The following is a 22,890-nucleotide window of genomic DNA, read 5'->3' on the forward strand; positions in this document are numbered from 1 at the left end:
TTAGAGTACTTGTAAAGTTAGCTTCTTTTCTAACTATTAGCTGCCAGTAATGGACAAATAATCTAATGATATACATGATTTAAGCAGCTAAAAGGAAAAGATGGGCGGTTGAAAGTATGGCTAAATGAATAAAGTTGGTGAATGTAATGGCCCAACTGTCGAAACTGAAAGACCTGTTGTAACAGTATAGTAATATTTAGCAACTGAAAATAAAATGATGGGGAATTTGAATAGTTTTCTAAAGGTTGTCTGTGAAGGTTCTCAGTCATCCAGGTCAGTCTAAGGAGCTTAGAAAGAAAAGCGTCTTGAAGAATTTAAAGAAGTCCAGAGGTTTTTCTTTCCAAGCTCTTAGACTTTTCTAAAGGTTATGGGTAAGTTGTAAAAATGGCTAATAGTTAAAGTATGGTTAAATCTGTCCCTAAAAGAAATGGACAATGGTTGAAATCAGGAAATGTCAGCGAAAAGTAAAGCAAATGATTTAAATAGTAACTGTAACATTATTAAGATTCAGGAGAAGTAAAAAGGCAAGGGCAAACTGTTGAAACAATTCAAACTAATAAGCAATGGCTTAAGTATTAAATGTTAGCTTAAGCTGTTGGACAAAAACAATGGTTTGAGGTAATTACCAAACATATGAGATTTTTAAATGCACATCATCAACTGCTGGAACAGAAAGTAACTGAATAATCAGTTAGTGATCCAGTTGCCTAGGTGGTCCTCTAAAACATTTACTATCAAGTTATGTGCCAATCAGTGCTTCCCTGGAACTTGTGAAAAATGTATTCTGGGTCCTGATCACTTCCCATCACTAATGCTTATGTCATGCGTAGTTCCTTTTAGTTGCCCAATGTCATTCTCCGTCTGTGGTCTCTGTTTGGCACTTTGCTTCTAGTTCAGATGCAGCTTAAGACGCAGCTCTAACTTTTATAGTGAATGAAAGTTTCAGTATCATTCTGTGATTAGTCTGGCATCTAAACACGTGCGGCATTTACAAGCGTGCACACTGGGCGACCGTGGCAATGTGCTAGTGACCAAAGTAAGCAACAGGACATTTTTGGTGCACCACACTCTCTGAGACAGATTTGAACCAGCAACCTCGGGTGATCACGCACCAGTCGGTCGGAGAACGTGCATTTTCCCCTGAGACCGACCTGAGGGAGCGACAGGGTTTTCAACCGGTCTCTAGGCCGGTGTGACTAATGCCTAAAGTGGTAGAAGTAGAGCTGACTTTAAATAAACAAGATAAGATAAGTGGTTTAAAACAACTAAAAGTAAACAGCTTTCTAACAGTTGTTTATAAAAAAGAAAGAAAGAAAAGACAGCTGTTGGAGAGAAAAATATGAAACCTAGTGGATGAATAGTTGGAGCAGATGATTAGAATGTATATCTAAAAGTGATGGTTAAATGGTTACATGGTCCATATTGATTGTTTTAAGTATTTGATTATCAGCTGTATAATCAGTGATCCGTGGCAGTGTCCTATGAAGCTTTCTAGAAATGGAATCAACTTTCCTGGATTTGGGCTGTTAGGAAATTTGACATCTGGAACCTCTGGGAGATTACCGAGAGTGCCAAACTATTATTGACTTGGTATCAAAGGACAAAACACAGAATTCTGTTCAGTAACACAGACTTTGCAAACACATGATAGATGATGCTATGCTGGGGATTGTGGTGTACATTCTGCTCTATCCTGGAGCAACTCTTTATCCCAGTGAGCTGCTCAAACACACACCTGGTACAGGTCATTTCACACTTTGGTAACAGGTGGTTGCGGCCATTTTGATCAGACTGTACGAAGTCTAAGTCTATAATGTACCTTCTGATGACTGGTTTTCACAGTCTCTGTCAGACTGTCATTGGAAACTTGAGGGTCAGCTGAGAGCCAACGAGTTCATGAGAAACCACTCAGTGTTGGCTACCATCAACAGGAAAACCCAAATGATTTCTTACAGTGTATGTGGCATGGGGCTGAATCAGTGTACCTGTACCAAAGCAGCACACAGGTAGCAGACAGTGAAGGCTATGGAGATAGGTGCCTCCTCTCCTTGTAGCAGAGAGATGGCGTAAAGGAAGACCAGGTGACCGGGTATAACGAGCATCAGCAGCACCCGTGCTGACTTTGAGTTGACCCCTGGGAGACAGAAAATGTAAGAAAATAGTGCCTTTTGTTATCAACCACTGATCTGTATCACCAATCTTTTGACTCCAACTTCTAGTCTAAACTTTACTGTGATTGTATGATGTAACATAATCTGAGTTATTTTACAAGCTCCACATTGTCAATATTGTCACCACTTATAGTTAATCTGACATCAACAGCTGACTTTTTACACATTCTGCAGACTCTGATTGACATCAGCATATTTGGAAGTCTTATTTGCAGTCAGCTAATAGATCAAGTCCCACATTCACACGAGCTGGCCGTTTGTCTCTGGCTGAAAATGACGATGATGGTGGTGAGACAGTGAGTTTAAAACTATGGTGTGGCGGGGCCTGTTGGGTGGCCGTGGGGCTGTAACTCTTGGGTTTGAATTTCGTGAAGAGGCTGGCTCTTCCTGGGGTTCAGGCAGGTTGGGGTGGGCTGATTGTGTGTCTAGAATGCTTGATCCCATCCCCTCATTAGTAGAATTTGTTTTTTACCAACGCCTGTTAAAAGTCAGTTTCCTTAAATCGTTTAAATTTCTGGTTTAGAGAGCTTCAACCGCATGGCAGCATTACCTGAGGAGAAGAAGGTGATGCAGGGATTGGGCCAGTGCTGCCTCATCTTGTAGGGTAGCACCCCTGGGATGCTCCAAAAGTGCAGATAGGTAGAGATCCTGCTGGCCTGGATGGCTACCAAGTTGCCCCCCACTCCTATGCATGGGAAGAGAAGGCAAGAGGATGAACGAGCTGAGTCAAAGATGATGTAAACAAAGCAAGAGAAACTACAGGGTGGTTATCAAAGTTCTCTCCCACAAAGAACAGTAAACACAGCTTAAGTGATGCTTAATATTATTTATTGCTGCCGGCACACAAATTAGGCCAAATAATGACACACTCTTGGCACAGCTGTGATCTGGACAGGGTCTGCAGAAAGACGCAAGCCAGAGCAACGCTAAAGCCTGACCACTCGAGTCACAGTAACTAAAACATAAGAGAGATGAGTACAAAAGAGCACTGCCAAGTGTGGAGACTAGTCGCACATGCACGTGGAATATTGTGTCAATACTGGTTGACCGTGAACTGTTTGATGAGCCATTTTCTGATTTCTAATGTGCTCCAGGTGGGTTACACAATCAAAGTGGAAGATAAGATTCTGGGTGAAATGAATTTGTTCGCCTCTTCAAAGTCGTATTTCGACACAATCAGGGACAGCTTTTGCAGATCCCACTGCTTTTCACAGTCCATTTTCATCTGGTGTTGACAGTGATATCTGTGACTAACTCGGTTACGTCAAGCACCCTTCCAAGTACTTAGCCCCACAAAAAAAAAAACCAAACAAAAAAAAAAGAGGCACAGTTGCCATTAGGATAGGGAGAGGGGTGTTTTGTGAGGAAAACATAATGCTGGTTATATTTTGCAAGCCAGAATAGGACATTTAAACCAGATGGGAAATTTAGAAATTATCAGCGTGGCGCAAAGAGCGGACGAATTATGAAACAGCCAGAGGATGGGCAGAATCAAAATGAGAAACAGTGACAGGGAGGATCTGTGGTTATTCAAGGCCCTATGAGCTGTGCCAGCACACTGGCTGTGCATCATTAGTGGTTTACATTGACTTCTCTCCTATACTCATCGGCTCTCTGCACGCATCACCTCACAGCCAAACCACTCGGCCTTAGGGCTGCTTCTTTTTTGCTTCCTCTTCTCTATGTCATGATGCAGTTTTCATTAAGGCATAAGTTTGACACACATTAAAGATGACGATCAGGTCTCTATAAGCACAGTGTGACGATCTCTCTGCTCGTCCTTATGTTTATTTGACAGGTTTGTGGTACACACTGTACTACTGCGTCTCAAAAAATGTATATGGATGAACAGTGTTAAAACTGCTACCAAATGGTTCACTGACCATGTTATTACTGTCCTGCCAACTCACCTCATCTAAACTCCATAAAGAATCTTGAAGGTATTGTGAAGAGGAAGATGAAAAACACGCAGGCAGAGCTGAAGGCTGCTGTCAAAATAACACCTCAGCAGTTCCACAAACTGACTGCCTCCGTGCCACGCTACATTTATGCAGTAATTTGTGGTGATGGAGCTCCCGACCAAGTATTAACATTTTAAAGAAACATACATTTCAGAAGCTGGACATTCCTGTACTGTAAATCCTGCTTTTTTTTTATTGATCTCAGGAGATTTTCTAATGATTTTTGGGATGCTTTTTAATGCTGGTAAGTTGGACACATGGGTACTATGGGAACCGATTGGCTTTGGGAACCAACACCAAGTGGCCACTAGATGAACTGCAATTTTTAGCTTCATTTTTAAATTTTTGTTTATTTTTTATGTTTGCCTCTGAAAGAGTAGCTTGACTTGCTGCATCTTATTACTCATGTATTTGCATCATTATAATGGCACAATCGAATCGACCACAAATAGTTTGCCAAGTTTGCTGTTGCAACGCTCGGCCTTTTCAAATTTTGTCTGTGGCTGTTTTGTTTGTGATTGCAGCTACTCTGACAGTTGGTTCTTCTTATTCTCTTCTTATTTGACACAACAGCAAAGGTGATGTAGATAAAGTCAGCATCCTCAAAAGTAAACAACCTAAGTAGAAGCTAGCAGTCACATCAAAAGAGCATTTATTTTATTTTATTGTAAAGATAATAGTATTAAGTCAAACAATATGGGAATGAAGAAACTGTAGTTCCTGTCCAGTTATGGCAGGCTCCAACACTGATGTTAAAATGGCTGATTTTAAAGCAGAAATAATATGTTCATAGCCAGGTATAAAAAAACAAAATAAAACAAACAATATTTATACTGTAGGCAGTTATACGGTACTAAGTGCCTGCTAGGTCTTCCCAAATGGTTAGCTGATGACTTAGCATGCTAACCCTTTTCCAAATATTAAAAAAAAGCTAGAGTCAAGAAACCAAACTTCAAACTTTAAAACAGTCGTCCACAAACCAGTAGTTGATGTCATGCTGGCTAGGTCCATCTTTTATCTGCAGTCTATAATTTAGAACCATATCCCTGTTTGGCTGCTTCGCTTTCAATAGTTGGTCAAATAGGTGAGAAACTAGATTTATTCTTCATTCTTTTCCATTTTTAAATCACAAAATATTGCATTTTAGGTACAAGTGATTATATTTTGGTAAAAGAAGAACTCTGATTTTAAGCAAAATACAACATAAAAATTGAGTTTCCAAAAGATGCATGAAAGCAGTTTGATGCCCTTACATCATGGCTCTGGTGCATAAGGAAAAAGTTGGTTCTTCTCAAATGTTCCAGTGGTTTTAAGGCTTCATTTACAGGACATTTTGGCAGTTCTTCAGGTTTTAGCCCATTAACTTCAAATCATGTGTACTTTAACATTAGGGCTGAACATTTTCCGAAGCATCACATATGATTTTAGACTGGTTTCCCGCTAGCAGCTGGTTTCAGTTCATTTCACAATGGCAATTAACATCCACTTGGAAAAAAAAAAGGCTCAAGTACTTGAGGAGAGGTCATCATGCATGGTAATAAAGGCTACGTCCACACGATCCCGGGTATTTTTGAAAACGCAGATTTTTCTATGCGTTTGCACCTTTCGTCCAAATGTAAACGGCGTTTTCGGTCACTGAAAACGGAGATTTCTAAAAACGCCTGCCAGGGTGGATATTTTCGAAAACTCAGTTTTTGCATTTACGTGTGGACAAGAAAATCGGAGAAAACGCAGTGTCAAAGGGGTGCGCCTTTTTTGACGTCACACTGTGCGCCACGTTATTGTTTCGGTGAAATGAATTTCTACAATACTGTTACTGTTAATTGTACTCTCTGCAGTGTTTAAATGCTTACATATACACACACAGTTACTGTCCCTCCACACATACTACTCAGTTCTGCTTCTATGCCCCAGCTTTGTTTACTTTTTCCCACCGAGGCTTCTAGACTTCTGATTGGCCAACATTTCTGCACGGTTAGGAATATATCGCCACCTGTTGCTTTGGCATGTTCCTAGCAGCGTTTTGCTTCATTTCTGCGTTTACATGTGGACATGATTATTTTTTAAAACGGAAAATCTCCGTTTTCAAAAATACCCGTGTACGTGTGGACATAGCCTTAGACTGTTCTGAATGCCCCCAATTGGTATTACATAATATGTTCTTAGTGCTTTGGCGGTGAATATAAACAAAATTGTTGCCAAATTCAAAATTTTACTTCAGCAAAGTTCTTGTCCTGCTTCCTGTGTTTAGACAAGATTTTAATATTATGAGAAATATGGCTTCAGTTTTCAAATCAAATAGGATTATGTAGAAAAACACTGAACGCTGATATCCAGCCAGTCTGGATGGGTCATCCACCGACCACATTTATATTTTTCTTCCGTGTTTACAGCTTTTTAATGTCAGACGTCAGAGCTGTGAAACACACAAAATAGAAGCGTTTCCAGTTACTTGGAAGGAAATCAATAAAGAAAAATCCTTTGATCAAGTCAAAGTATTTGGATGGGGATTTTAGATGCACTCAAATCATGGTAAAATTAAATATTTCAGCCGTACCCCGAGAGGTGGACTGTGCTGTTAAATCTGTGCTTACTGTCGTGCTCATGCACAACAAACCCGAACATGAGCAGCTATCACTATTTCTAAATCAAATGAGAGTTTGACATTAAATTTTAAGCTCATTTGATTTAACTGCAGCACTTTATTACTATACCCATGTGACACAGATCTCAACTTCCCACATCTTTGAGCTGGCTGATACACAGAAACTCACTGTCATCAACTACCGCACAGGCATTTGTACAGACATGTTCAAGTAATTATATGTGGCACCGTTTCATTTTAGAGACCTGCTTACCATTAATGACAGGAGTGAAGATAGCCATACCCTCGAAGTTGGGATCACTCACTGTCTTGTCCAGTATAAGGCCTCCAAAGCTGGACAGCACAAACACAAAGGCAATCACAACACAGCAATACAACCTATGTACTCATATGCTGTACATACAGCGTGATGCGTGATTTCTTAGTTTTGGTCCATATTTGTCACACTTACAGAGTTCACATCATCAAGCAAATGTTATTAGACCAACGTAACCCCAGTCAACAAAGATGCTGTTTTTAAATGAAAAGCTCTCCAAACCTACAGACAAAAGTAACAGCCACTAATTCTAATAAGCAGCTGTGCCACCATTGGCTGGTAACTGGCAGTGACTCGTTCCCATCGTTGTGGAGGAATTTTGGCTCTCTCTTCTTTTGCTTTTAGGATTTGAGTCACTACACCACTCCAAAACCTTCATTTTGTCAGTTTAAGCCATTCCGAAGTGGAGTTGCTGTTGTGTTTTAGATCATTGTCCTACTGTATAATTTGAGTGCCCTTGAGCTTCAGGGCACAAACTGATGGCCAGACATTCTCCTTCGGGATTTTCTGGTAGAGAGCAGAATTCATGGTTCCATCATTTCCATCAGTCATCCAAATCCTGAAGCAGCAAAGCAATCCCAGACCGTCACACTACACTTGGTATACCGTTCTTTTTTATTAAATGCTTTGTTAGTTTTATGCCAATCGTAACGGGACTCAAACTTTCCAAAAAGTATATTTTTCCAAAAGTGTCAGCGATCATCAAGATGGTTTTTGGCAAATGTGAGATGAGCCTTTGTGCTCTTGTTTGTCAGCAGTGGTTTTCTCCCTGGAACTTTTTGTCAAGCGTCTTTTTTTATTGTTGAGTCATGAATTCTGTCCTAAACTGAGATCAGCGGTTCTTTAGATATTGTTCCGGGTTATTTCCGTGATGAGACGTTGATCTATTGCACTAGCTTTGGTAGGCCAGCCACTTCTGTGAAAGTTCACCACTGGTCCAAATGTCCTCCATTTGTGGACAATGGCTCTCACAGTCACCTTCATTCTGTCAAAGTCCCAAAGTCTTAGAAATGGCTTTGTAACCCTTTCCAGACTGCCACTGGATATATGTCATTGATTTTGTTGCTCAGCTGTTTCTTTAGATCAGGACAAGATGTGTTGCTTGTTGAGGTTTTGCAGCTTCTTCACTCCACTTCTGGGAAGATTGGCAGTTAAATGATGGACATCAAGTTGCTGTGGAAATGACCTTATAGTATTTCCCAGATTGATGGGCAGCAACAATAGCTCTTCTCAGATAATTGTTAATGTCTTTCCACTTTGACATTGTGTTAAAACACACATGAATGATCCAGATCTCTATAGAGTTGCTCACACTTGCTGATTATCAATCAATCAAGTACATTTGATTAGCAGCCCCTGGCTGCTGCTTAGCCTGTTAATTCTTATAGGAGAAGTAAGAGTAGACTTCATACGTCCTGTGAAAAAATACTTTTTAATAGGCCTGTATATGTGCAAGAGCCATAAACAAACAAATCTATTCACATATAAAGTGCTGTTTATTATTATTCTAGATTAAGTGTTTGAGTGTCTACCTGCTAATGGACATGGCCACTATTACGGGCTGCCATCCTGAACGGAGAACCTCTCTGATCTGAGGGCTTTGTCGGGCCACCAACACCCAGACCGGGATGAGACAGAGAAAGACCAGACACACCATAGGTGACAGGTACCATATGTCTAAAAGAAAGAGAGACAGAGAGACAAAGACATTATACTGAAGGTCTCCAAAGAAAGAAAGAAAAAAGGAGACAAATCCAGTCAGTTTTATTTGTTCCTGAGTAAATCGGTTTGGCTGAGATTAAAGTTATTAGATTAGAATAGATTAAATAAAACTTTATTAAACCATCGGGAGGCTTCCTCCGGGGTTTTCATACATATATACATTTACATCACATATGCCAAATAACTAGATGCAGAGAAACACATCTATAATCACCCTTTTTTTGTGTATCAAAATGTCTCAGGGTGTCATTTTGATACACAGTGCACACACAATACAGTGTGTGTTGTGTATACACAGTGCATTCTCACAGTGTGTATGGAAAAATCTGCCTTTTGCTGCCATCTTCTGGCAGAAAAAAGTCAGTTAAATTTTTCCTTCCAAATTTCAAGGGCACCAAAAGACCCTGTATCACTTGTTTTTCACATTTAAGGGTTGTTATTGGTTGTCACTGGCAGCCACGAGTGCTACCCCTCAGCCTCCCAGCAGAGGGCATCTATGGTATAAATTTGAAAACCTAGGCGATTTCCTTCCTCGGTTATTACACTCACAAGACTATCAGAAAAACTGACCTCTGACCTTGTCCAAGATTTCACCTCATCTAAGATTTTTAGTAGCAGCACCAATGGGATGAATTTAAAAAGCCTGTGTTGCCTCGTTTGAAGCACCGTGCTATGCAGCTCCGGGGCCACAACAGTTATCTCAAACAATAAACTGTGTTAAGGCCATGGCTTGTAACACAACACCCATTTACTTTCTGAGAGATGTCATTTATTAACAAAAAACAAAAAAAAGAAAACATGCAACCAAAACAGATCAAGCAGTGCTAGTGATTTGTAATATTAGAAACTACTTATAATAAAATCTTATTATTTTTATTTAATTTTTTTGTAAATTCTGGATGCTGATCTGGACATACTCCAAAGGTCAATTCTAAGCTGTGTGAAAAATGAAATTTATAATCCAGCCATAGGTTTGTGAATATAAGGAAAAATAGAACTGAACTAGTCATGTGACCTCTTACGCACAGTTAAAGTAAAAAAAAGCAAGGAACTTTAGTGAAACCCAATAAGCTTGAGATCATATGGTTGCTACTGACATCTTGGCTTTTTCCTCACCTTTATACTCATAGAGCGTGCTGCTGACCCCAGCCAGCAGGGACAGGGTGATCAAATCCCCCAGACTCGCAGCAATGGGAGTGGCCACATTGTCAGGGTTGATTCCCACTTTCCTCGAGCCGATGATCACTCCAATCATCACCAGGCCTGCACAACAGAGTGTGAAGGGACAGAAACACAAAAGACGTGAGACGCTTACACTTTCTATCAACATACGGGGAAAACACAACTGTAGAAAGAAAGAGCCAATTCAGCTTCTTTCATCATGTTTGCGAGACAACAGAATGCTGACAGAAGCTTTTAGCTGGAATTTGTTAGTTTTTCTATATCAATAAAGACAACTGTCAACACGCAAACCTGTCTCACAGAGTGATAGCTGGCCTGGAAAGAGAAAAGAAAAGAAAAACAAAAGAGTATGAGTAAAAAACGAATTACAGAGAAACTGAAATGACAGTGTAAAGAGAGACAGCGATGAGGTTTTCCCCTGCAGAGCAGAAAATGAAACAAGGACAGTTTTGTTCCTTCACGCATCAGTCCTGCTTAACACCAGAACACGTAAGGTGAGCATGAATTATGGATTATTCAGGGAGTGCATGCTGAGACGGGTAACATAAGGACAGGCGCACAGATGAAAACTGTTTGATTGAAATTTGTTTCACAACATTGAGAAGCCACCCTAAAACACTGTCAGAATAATAACATTAGCTTGTATAACTGTCAAACTGTTACATATTGTTTGTTATAGTTACAATGAATCACATTCACACCTAGCAGCTTAAATAAGAGTTTGTTATCTTAAATTAAGACCGTAAAAACGGTAGCATCTGCATGGGTGTGTGTCGTTCTGTCTGTCAACACGACAGCTTGAAAAGTTTTTTGTGAATTCTGAGAAAACCTTGTGGGAGTGTGGAGTGGGGTCATGTTAACAACCTATTAAATCCACCGAGGTCTTCAAAGTCAACTTTATTTATTGGTTGACAATTGGCAGAAAGCCTTATAACATAGAAACTATGATTATTACATGTGTGGTGTGTATTGCCCACATATAGAAAGTCCTGTATAAAGATTAAAGTATCATGACACATTTGACCTCTGACCTCAAGTTCAACAGATTGATCTGAAGGTCAAAGTGATAATAAAGCTATATAGAGCTATTTAGAACTATGTATCTTACTGAGGTGAGTTAAAAACATCCAATCAGAAAGTTCCTCTGTCAGGAGGTACTGATGGTGCCTTTTTTATGTGTCTAGTTTGACTATCATAACATCATGAAGAATGTGAGTACAGCTGGTACTCTGGAGTGAATGCTTCATCTGGTTCTTCTATAGTTACAGCTTCCGATTTGACCCCTAAACGAAACTGTATGCTTGGGCGACTATATGCTGGAATAACTGACTGTTATTCGAATTTCCAAATAAAGAGCATCCCAGCAGCTTACTTACCTAAAGACAGAGCAGCTACAAAGGCGGTGGTGATACTGCTGGCGCACAGGACAGCTGCTTGTTCCAGTTCAATACCTCCTCTGGAAATCGCCCCTAAACAAATTGCTGCCACTGCGGCGAGGAATCCTACCACTGTGGCCTGGACCTGCCGAAACAGGACAGCGCACAGCAGCGTCAGGCCCCGGCTACAGTAGGATAGTGAATTTAACATTCAGAACACTGATGGACAGATGTAGGAAGCAGCAATTTTTATGAGTGAATATTTTTTGGCACATTTTTCTCAGAAAAATGGCTTCAGGAATTGTTTAGCCTAAAAAATTGAAGTGGAGTGAGTTTGTACTTAAACACAATGCAGAGAGCAAACTGAAGACAGGAGTCCTGAACTGTTGAACAGTGACAGTCCAGCCCATTATTTACTCTTTTCATATTTTGTGTGTAAATTTCTCCCCGGCATACCTTACCTGAATAAGTGCCAGATTGCTGCACACCATGGTCCATTGTTTATCAGGGTCATCCATTTGGCCTGTGTTAGCCTGCAAACATGGAGTCATGATTCATATGTTGAGGCAAAGGCTCTCGCTCAAATAACACAGGTCTGAAAGAATGAAGTTTTTTTTAAGACAGATAAATGGGTCTTTGTTAGTCTTTATTATATATATATATATATATATATATATATATATATATATATACACACATATGGCGTGCTGTGGGGAAAAGCCTGTTCTAACGTTTGGGTTTGTGGTTTATTGTTAGCACCTGACAGCTTTTTGCTTCTTATTCATAAACTCTCTCCATACTCTTTCACATGATACTTGCGTTGATGGCAGAACAGGCTTGTAGTTTTTGGTGACTGGCAGGGACCAATTTGCGGCATAATTTCATAGGCAATGAAAAATATCTTGCAATAAACAGTGTGTTTTGCAACAGCATGACATAAATGATAGAGTAAAATATGAAAAGGTAGATGTTTTAATTACCCAATGTATCCATCGTAGCCCTAGTGGTAAGTGTGTGTTTCCAACGCAGGGGTGTCCAACTCCAGGCCTCAAGGGCCGGTGTCCTGCAGGTTTTAGATCTCACCCTGAGTGAACACACCTGAATCAAATGATTAGTCCATTACCAGGGCTCTCGTGAACTTCAAGACATGTTGAGGAGGTAATTTAGCCATTTAAATCAGCTGTGTTGGATCAAAGACACATCTAAAACCTGCAGGACACCGGCTGTTGAGGCCTGGAGTTGCTCACCCCAGTTCTAAAGCCTCTCCACCAGAGGCCTGGGAGTTTGAGGGTCCTGTGCAGTGTCTCGTTGTTCCTAGGACTGCACTCTTCTAGACAGAAACCTCTGATGTTGTGCAAAGAATCTGATGGAAGCACTCTTCCAGTTTGGGGGGGTTACAGCTCCTAATGCTCCTATTACTACTGGGACCACTTTCGACTTCACCCTCTACGTCTGCCCCAGTTACTCCTTCAGCCCCTCTACTCCTCTATTGTTGCTGTGTGCTGGGATTGCCACATCTATCACAACTGCTGTCTTCTGCTGCTTGTCAAGCATCACTATATCCATCTCGTTTGCCAGGAGCTGCTGGTCCATCCAGAACTCAAAAGTCCAACACGACCTTACTCATATTGTTCTCAACCAACCTCAAGTTGGGGACTTTTATTTCATTTACGGTACAATTATTTCTGTACACTGTCCCAATCACTACACTACAATTGGCTACAACCTTCTAATGTGTGTTGGATGTCTCTGGGTCCACATTGCACAATCTGGAACTTGGGTCCAGCTGTGTGTGTGACTCCTGCCTCTATGGATCTGGTCCTTAGGACTTGTTCTGTGCTGTCCTTTAAGATAGCCTTTTCTAGCCATTGATAGGACTTTTTAATGTTAGCCACTTTCTCTATCTGACGAGGGTGCATCCTAGGCAGGGTCATTCATGATGGTTCCTCCTCCTTTACCTCACCAACTTCTGTCTTTAGCTGCCTGAAACTTTCTTGTAGCAGCTCATCTAACATATTCTGGATTATGGCTCTGACTCTCTCTCTCATCGTTGTTTGTAAAGCCTTAGGGTGCTGGACTTTGGGTGGAGACATCTATAAGTTATAAGGATTCTTTGTTTGGATTTGGCATCTACTTCCTCCTGTGGCCAGCTCATTAGTGTGACTGCTGATTAAGCATTCACAGTACTGAGATCCGAATCTTTCTTTAAACACCATTCAACACCATTACCACACACACACACAGCAGATATTCTGCAAATATTCTAGTTTTTCATTTGCGGTTCTTCGGTTTAGACATTTAAAATGAGTCATTTTTTTCCCCAAGGGATTTAAAGAATATGAGCTTTCAATATCCATTCAGATTTTTTCAACCTATTTTTGAAATAGCCTAAGCCTGCTTTAAATTTCTCAATAACTTTATCCCTGACCTGTCTGGTGTCTAAATCCAATCGAGAATCTGTGGCAAGATCTGACAAATGCTGTTTACAAACGCTGTCCATCTAATCTGACTGAGCTGGAGTTGTTTTGCAAAGAAGAATGGGCAAGAATTTCAGTCGCTAGATGTGCAAAGCTGGTAGAGACACACCCTAAAAGACTGGCAGCTGTAATTGCAGCAAAAGGTGGTTCTACAAAGTATTGACTCTGAATAATTACGCACACCCCACTTTTCAGTTATTTATTTGTAAAAAATGTTTGGAATCATGTATGATTTTCGTTCCACTTCTCACGTGTACACCACTTTGTATTGGTGTTTCACATGGAATTCCAATAAAATTGATTCATGTTTGTGGCTGTAATGTGAAAAATGTGGGAAAGTTCAAGGGGGCCGAATACTTTTGCAAGCCACTGTATATGAGTCACCTCAGTATCATAATAAATTAGCATTTCTGAGATTTAGGTAGTGGTGTAAGCTTCAGAAGATGGGCAGAACATTTATTATCAAAATATGTTGTGAATGGTGCCTTTGGAACCATGTAGCTTCTCCCCTAAACCTCTGTGAGACCTCTGTGCCAACAAATGGTATTAATAAAGTGAAGCATAGAAATGTTAGTGCAGTGTGAATGCTGACAGTTGAGGGATTTGAGTAGAATTTTTATAATTGCTGAATCTTTGGTGAAAAAACTGTTGAATGAGCAGAAATACACATAATTATTCACCTGAAAGCCAAAGTGCAGAACTGCTGAAAGCTGTTCACACAGAAGAAGTTTCAAGGTTGGAAAGTAGCTGAATAGCTTTTAAATGTACATTAGAAAAATAGGTTGAAAAAATCTGAATGGATATTGAAAGCTCAAGCTGCAAGCCACTGTAGATGTTCTAGAGGCATTGTATTTCTGAGGAGCTACTCTGAGCTAGAGGATGAGGGGATTATGAGGTTAAATGTTCAATTCGATTTATGCTCATACCACAGATAACATAAGATAATTTATAACATAACCCTTAGACTTTCTTACAGCGGTAGAGAGGCGAGCAGCCAAGGTCATCTCCAGGTTTCCTTTGAGTCCAACCAGAGCTGGAACCAGGATGAAAACTTCTGTGATCACCTTAAACACCTCCCAGTGCTGGAACACACACATTGTGTAATGAGATACTGAATTACAGAGCAATGCAAAAAATACAAAACCAAAGCAAACATTCCTACTAATTATGCCTGACATATTCCTATTCTAAAAACAACTTCCCCTGATTAAACTTCTTTATGGAATTACGAAAGACAATCAGATATTCTAGACTAACCCAGTAGCCTACTTTCTGTTTCCACTCCTTTGAGCATTCGCCGCCACGCCATACCGTGCAGGTTCACTGGGTTTAGAAGACGTGCAGTTCACAGAGTCCGCCTCATGATGGTTTAGATCTTTAAATAAATGCGATTATACAAGAACACAGCTACAAAGAGCAGAATGATGTGAAGATGTGACAGCCACGTAGGGAGGGAAGGAAGGAAGAGTGGAGGGGACTGACAAAGTAGGTCAGTAAAAGTTTGATAAGATGTTTTATAGGTGACGTAGTCAATTATAAAATATAATATAACAGGAGCTAGACATAATATATTATTTATTGCTAGCATGTTTAAAATAACAGCTTGTGCTCAGTGAAGACTCTATTGTTTTATAGCAAATACATCCTTGTGTGAACTTCAAAAGATTAATTTCTGCAGCAAATATAGCTCCCGTCAGAGGGAAGAAAAAACCTATGCAGGTGTACAACCACCTACATTCGCTTCTTAACTAGCTGACTCAGCTGATCCTGGATGGCATGTTGAAGAAAACAGAGAAGTTATAGAATTTCTCTCTCTTGCTTTTAAACTTCAGATGTACTCAGAGCCACAGTCTTTAGCTCTTATATATAGTGGGGATCGCATTCCTATAATAAACCTTGCAAAGCCTAAAGTCAACTTGAATTCAGAGTTACATGGAGCCAACAGATTCTAAATTGGCAGCAAAGAGTATGATTAAGCTTGAATGGTTGTCTCTCTGTGGTACGAGGCTTTTACAGAGGACTGGGTTCAAAGGACAGAGCACAATAAGCACAAAAAATATCCAGAAATTTATTTTAATTCTTTCTTCTCAGACGCAAAATCCAAACCAATCGGTCCCCATCACATCTTAAATACCTCATAGTACCACAATATTCTAATACAGCACTTTTCCTCCAATTCTACTTTTAGAAACTTAGTAAACCTGCAGTCTGAGAGCAGAGTTTTCAGCTTTCAGACCTCGATTCTGTGGAACTAGCTCCTCGTTTGGATTCAGGAGACAGACACCTACTCTACTTTTAAGATTAGGCTTCAAACCTTCCTTTTAGAAAATGCTCATATAGCTTATATCTTTCTATTCTTTCCTTTATCCTCTTCTCTCTCTCCTCACTTCCAGCAGGTAACAGCAGATGTCTGCCCCCCCCCGAGCCTGGTTCTGCCAGAGTTTTCTTTCTGTTAAAAGGGAGTTTTTCTTTCCTGCTGTTGCCAAGTACTTGATCAAAGGGGTCGTCTGAATGTTGGGGTTTCGGGATTTGTGAGTAATAACCTAGTGCCTATTAGATTTAGGATTTTGATATGTGTTGTCAGTATTTACAAAGAAAGCGCAGTGACAAGACTTAATATAAGAATGAATTTAACCTTTATTCGACTGACCCTGTTCTAGCAGAGCTTTTTTTTTATATTCCTCTGAATTCTCTGGCTGTAAGTTATGCATGTCCATCACTGCCTCTGACTTGTTTCATAAGTGATGAAGTATGTTTATGACCTGCCTTCTTCACACTTTGTCATTTCAGTACAGGTCAATCTAAATATCATGCCCTTTCCATTCTTAAGGGTTATGAATCATTTCCATGATGTTCTGAACCCTACAAATGGAGCTACATATTGATGAGCAGTAATTCATTATCTCTCCTGTTTCCAACTCCTGGAACACAAATATTAATTGACCCATCAGTTACTGATTACTGTGTGCCAGTTAGCTAGCTTAGTTAACCAGAGCCAGTGGTTTGTCACATACAAGAATGACCCGAACACATTTTAAAAAAAATTTAACCATTATGAACGTGCTAACTATTGCTCTGTTAAATATTCTGCACTCTCTAGTGTTTGCAACCAATTGGATCATTTCTGCCTCCTGACCTATTTAAACAATAGTGAACAGGTGATGAAGGTGAATGGATCCAAACAAGGGAATAAGAGAACTGAATGTCAGTCTTGTCAATGGTAGAGGAGTGTGTGTGCTGGTGTGAGTGCATCTCTATTCATACCAATTCCTCTCAGGTTCTGGATTGCTAAATCTGGCTGACGTCTGTCATACACGGAGGCTATCTTGGGACATGTCCCACTTCTGCTATAATACTGCTGCTACTGCTGCTCGACTGTGAGTGCGAGTGTGATGGGGCAAAAGCCAACATAAGCCAGCTCAGTGCTACTGTAGACTTCCAGGGACTTTCTAATGTTGGTGCTGTCGCTGACTGATTCAGATACCTCAGACACACAAAAATGATATTTTCAGAAAGTTTTACACTCAAGAAGAATTCAGTATTTTATGCTCGGTCTATAATAACAGGTTTTTTCTTTACTAACAGCATCTCTGTGTAACAAATACACTTCTTTTAGCCAATTACAAGCCAGGTCTCAAGCCAAATATTTGCTGGGGAATTGTAATGTGTTAAGTTTGCTTCATTACATTAAAAGTCTGGTTGCTCATGTTTTGCTATTAATGTTGTACTCTATAGTTTTTTTATGGTCCCCTCACCACTGTGACCATTAATGACAAACTGGGTTATAGTCTTTAAAAACAATAGTGACATTTTAAAAAGTACAGTCTGTATTTTTAAAGAGCCCGCAGTGACAAAAAGGAGGAAGCTCAGGTGTTTTTTTTGTGACCGATTCTATTGCACATGTATTTCTGGGGGTATTATTATGAACTATCTGCAGTGTTGGGGAGTAACGGAATACATGTACCAGCGTTACGTATTTAAAATACAAAATATGAGTAACTGTATTCCATTACAGTTACTTTTCAATCTGATGTATCTAATCTTATTATAAAATCTAAATCATCCACCTGTCACCTTGACCCTCTCCCCACTGTGTTAGTTAAAGCCTGTCTTCCCTCGTTAGCTCCTCTCATAACCAGTATTATCCATTCCTCCCTGAACACTGGAATCGTTCCTGAATCACTGAAAAAGGCTTCTGTTATTCCAACTCTCAAAAAGCCTGGTGCGGACCCCAATAACTTTGATAATCTTCGCCCTATATCAAATCTCCCCTTTATTTCAAAAATTCTTGAAAAAGTTGTCGCCTCTCAGCTTTTCCCACCCTTCCCTCCCCTCAGGTTAAGAGTTTGGGTGTCATACTTGATAATACTCTCTCATTCCAGTCCCACATTAATTACATAACCCAGACTGCATACTTCCACTTACATAATATTAACCGACTCCACCCCTTCCTTACTCCCCATGCTGCTGCCATCCTTGTCCATAGTCTTATTATGTCCCGCATTGATTACTGCGATTCCCTCTTATTTGGTCTCCCTAAAAGGTCCCTTCACAAACTCCAACTTCTTCAAAATTCCGCAGCTCGTGTCATAACTTGCACTCCGTCAAGAGCTCATATTACCCCAGTTCTTCAGCAGCTTCACTGGTTGCCCATAGAAGCCAGGATAAACTTTAAAATCTTACTTCTCACGTACAAGTATATCCATAAATCTGCTCCTTCCTATTTGTGTGACCTGCTCCATATCACCAGTGTTTCCCGCCCTCTCCGATCCTCATCTGCTATTCATCTTACGTCCGCACGTCTTACCATCTTACCATTTTTTTACCATTATGGGGAACAGAGCCTTCAGTCGCTCTGCTCCTTGGCTCTGGAACTCTCTTCCTCCAGCCATAAGAAATCTAGACTCTCTTCCCGCATTTAAGTCACAGCTCAAAACACATCTGTTCAAACTGGCTTATTCGCTTTGGTGCTGATTTTACCTGTTGTCAAGTTCTGCTTTGCAATTTTAACTTATTTTATGACTATTGCTTCTTTTATTAATGTTGTTCTTTTGTAAGGTGACCTTGGGCTTTTGAAAGGCGCCCTCAAATAAAATGTATTATTATTATTATTATTATTATTTGTTGAAATGAATGGATTACACGGCGGTCTTTTCCTGTTTCATATGTTAGACTATGCTCTTTCTATTTTTGGTAATTCCACGCCGGTGGAAACCCAAACAAAACACCAATTAAGAGATTCTAATGCCTGTGTGTCAATCTCATGGCCCATGTCACCCCTACTTGCAGCCCGCATAATGACGTGAAGGAATATTTTAAAAAAATATTATTAAAAAGAATTTAATATGAAGGCAATAGGCAGAGTGTTACAGGCATCGCCCTAAAGAATGTAGCCTCATGGGCAGTGTAGTCCGTACTGCATGGAGAATGGACTGCCATACCAGTTATGTGTCTGGATCAAGTGACCCTGAACCATTCTTTATTTATGCTGCAAAATGCTGGTGATGCAAAGCTGGTACGTTCCAAGTCTGAACATAGAATGACTGAGGGGAATTCCCATAACAGTACAGAATACCAGGGATGGACATATGACAGGGCAGTGAATACACTGGAGGGTTACCTAGGTAACCAGAACTACTACCCATCAGCTTCAAAGCAATGCATGAGGAACACTTCAACTGTGACAATGTTCTTTACTTTTAAGGAGCTTGGAAAGAAAAGCGACTGGCCTTCTTTAAGTTTCTTGAAGATGTTTCACCTCTCATCATTAAATTACTATGACATATGCCCTTTACTTTTGTTTTTTCCTTTTTAAGTAAAGAACTTGGTGACAATTTCAAGGGAGATGCAGTGTATATACAAAGTCTCCCTCTCTGGCCTTCTTTTTCTCTCTCTCATCTCCAAACCACTTATTGAATTAACTGTTCAATGCAATCCCAAGGCTCTCGTCTCTCTCTCTGGTCTAAATCTGATTTAGAAAGCTCAGAAAGGTGGATGTAACACAAGACTCCATCTGTTAATCAGAAAAAAGCACTGTCAACGGTGAACCGGCAGAGCTGTGCACGCATGTGCAATCACAACACACGCATTTCTTGTTTAACCAGTTCAGGGTTTTTCTTTTAAGGCTCTCAACAACACGGACTGAGTTCAGAAAGCAGGCCAAGTCACAAAAAAGGTAGATGAGACAAATATCTTATATTTAACTAAGGCCAGCATTAGTCTGAACTAATTCAAGCTTGTGAATACCTGAGGGGCAGGAAAACAAAAAGGTCTTTTTCTCCGACTAGACCGTTTATCTATTCTTCATAGCAACAGTTGTCAATACGTGTCTGTACTCGGTATGCAAATACCCACCCACCTTTCCACAACATCCCACAATCAGAATCTATAAGTGAGGTCAGTCCATTTCTCCCAAACATCCATTAACAGGACTGGGTCTCAAATTTCACTGCTTGTTTTTCAGCACTGGGAATCAAAATTAGTGAAGTAGGGAGCTTGCTCAAATATTCTTTGATCTCTTTGATATTCAAAAGTTATTCCACCTACTCCAATACAACACCACTTTCAGGTTAACCTACGAAAGATCACCTCTTTATAGAAAGAGTGAAGTATGATGTGAAGGTGGTGCCCTCGAGCAACAATCATGACACGATAATCAAAATACTTCCGATGGTACCCAACTCTACACATCTATTCACATTATTCGTGGATAATTACTTGTATAAGGTCCATAACGATACCCGCAGAGACCATTCCAAGTCCTGATATGAGGTATGGTACGATAACCTGCGCCCCAATGAGCCAAGAGCTCTCTGGTAGGAAACCATGTTCTGATCGAGTCAGCTTCCAGGTCACGCCACGTAACTTCTTGCCTTGGTAGCGTAGCTCCAACTCCAGACGAGTCACAACCATGTTGCACAGGGGATTAATCAAAGCACTTAGTTTGATGTTTAGTTATCCCATGGTAAGTGTAACTTCATTCCAAAGGAAAAAAAAAACTCGGATTAAAAATAAAAAAGGTCTGAGGGGTCAAAATAATGTAAGGAAGTGAAATACCAAAGATGAAAATAATCAATGAGTTTGTCCTTGGTTTAAAACAGGGGAAATGTTTCAAGCAGTTCCTAAGGCTCTTCCTGAAGAAATGAGAGGCAGCATTTGGGAGCATATATATGTTCCGCTCTCAAGGGATGACCCAAAGATGACAGCTACTTCTTGCATCATTCTTGGCAGTACACAAGATAAACATTCAGCATCCCTTTGAACCAAACTGGAGATCCGATATCTATTCAAGCAAGCGAGACATTCGTCATGTTTTCATTCCTTCCAATCAATGATATGTTTTCCCAGGCAGAATCAAATGTATAAGCTTTAACTCCAACTTGAGGGAGCTGGAGCATGGCATCTTTGGACCAGTGGTGAGTCAGCAGTAATGAGGTATCCATTTGTCAGCACCTCTGGGGAAAAACAATCATTAACACGATTTCTGATTCATCAGTCAAAATGTTCCAGAAGCACAGATGATCCACATCTGCAGTCAAAGTCTTAAGTTTACCCAGCAACCTGCAAAAACTAACATTAAAAATAAGACTGTTTTATGCCAGTAAATTAATGCTGAATAGCTCAGTGGTCCTCCAGAACTCCACAACTCTAGAATCAAAATAAATCCTCTGGTTGAGTTTCTTGTTTGTTGGATGGAGTCCTCAGTTGATAAGATCCAGCTTTAAATCTACTTGACCTCCAGTGTAAAAGGCACAGCTGTATCGTGTGAACCCAGAGCTCGGAGTGACAGCTGAATGAGTGACAGGAGCAAAAAGATGAAGGACAGTCCAAAAGGTCTTGAGAGTTTAGAAGCAGGAGGAAGACTTTATATCTTTGATATACGAGCCTAATCTCTTATTTGGCGAGGTGAGCTCTGTGATGTCAATAGGAGATCCACAGATGAGATGCAGCACACAGTACCACTTGAGCAGACTAAAGTGTTCCTCTCCTCCTTTCAGCATCAGGGTAGTCCTGCTCACTCAGCTCTGCTGTGATGTAGCACAGAAAGAGGCAGGGCTGTCTGCACTGTGCAAACTCACGAGAGAAACGACCGGCTTTCTGCCACGCACTCTCCCTCTAAGCTATTTTTTGCTGCGTGTCTGCCTCTTATCCTCCCTCCCTCCCGCGTATGGCATCCATCGTTCTACGTCGAACAGTCTTGCTGCATTTCACGTCTCTCTTTCAGTTGTTTCCATATCTCTGTATCGTGACTCATTCTTTCCCTCCATCTTTTCCTTCGACTTGTACCTCTGTTCTAGCTGCTATAATCATTTTGGAACACCGTATTTAAGAGCAAACAAACATACTGTACAACTACTGATTTCCAGGCATCTTTCAGGTCTTAAACTAAAAATCATTCCTCTCAATGCATAGTGTTCACAAAAAAATAAAAGAAAATGTTTTCATACACAAAATATTAATTAATGACATGTAAAAAAAAACTTTACATGTAAAATCTATAAAGTGCCACATTAACAATAAGATTACATCATTTGAATACAAGAAATAAGGTTTTGGATTGGCTAAATAGAATTAAATAAATTGCCGTCGCTATAGTCTCACTTCGACATTGTGTAATAACACTGATGTGTTTCTTCTGGAAACTGCTGAGGTTGATTTGACAAGCAAGGCAACTGATTAGCAGCAACAATGTCAAAAGCTTATAATTCTTCTTATAGGATGTACATTACTTTGCAAAGGTCTTGAGCCCCATTTCTTTATATTTTGCTTCCAAGGAGCCAGACACTTATTTTTTAAGGTGGTCTTAAGCAATAGTTCTCCAAGCTTTGTGAAGGTCTTTCAAAGTTTTCCTTCAGACATTGGCTGTCTTATCATTTATTTTCGGTCCAGCCCTTTTTCAGAGGACCATTTTCGAGGCAATTTTTTTGTTATTTGTTATTATTGAACTGCTTACCAATGAATAAACCAGCATTGTATCTACACATAAGACAACTTAGAGACTGAACCAATTTTAAATTGTGTCTTTAGTCACTTTGTTACTAGCAGCCTTTTACAGAAACTCATCAACTGTTCTCATTTCT

The 22,890-nt window shown here is 40.1% G+C and overlaps 1 protein-coding gene across 1 annotated transcript in view; it reads right to left on the minus strand.

Annotated features, from left to right (window-relative positions):
- The window catches only part of LOC102777709 (solute carrier family 41 member 1-like), a 35,864-nt gene that overhangs the window by 4,157 nt on the left and 8,817 nt on the right, over positions 1-22,890 (minus strand). Inside the window, exons 3-10 of the mRNA XM_087834340.1 lie at positions 14,785-14,892; positions 11,795-11,866; positions 11,334-11,478; positions 9,892-10,038; positions 8,586-8,730; positions 6,991-7,070; positions 2,722-2,856; positions 1,986-2,134 (exon numbers count right to left, since the gene is read on the minus strand). Of these exons, the coding sequence (XP_087690466.1) occupies positions 1,986-2,134; positions 2,722-2,856; positions 6,991-7,070; positions 8,586-8,730; positions 9,892-10,038; positions 11,334-11,478; positions 11,795-11,866; positions 14,785-14,892 (981 nt within the window). The remainder of the gene's footprint in view (positions 1-1,985; positions 2,135-2,721; positions 2,857-6,990; positions 7,071-8,585; positions 8,731-9,891; positions 10,039-11,333; positions 11,479-11,794; positions 11,867-14,784; positions 14,893-22,890) is intronic.

This window comes from Neolamprologus brichardi, chromosome 20 (genome assembly GCF_056152115.1).
Source record: "Neolamprologus brichardi isolate AB-2024 chromosome 20, ASM5615211v1, whole genome shotgun sequence".
Classification (NCBI taxonomy): Eukaryota; Metazoa; Chordata; class Actinopteri; order Cichliformes; family Cichlidae; genus Neolamprologus; species Neolamprologus brichardi.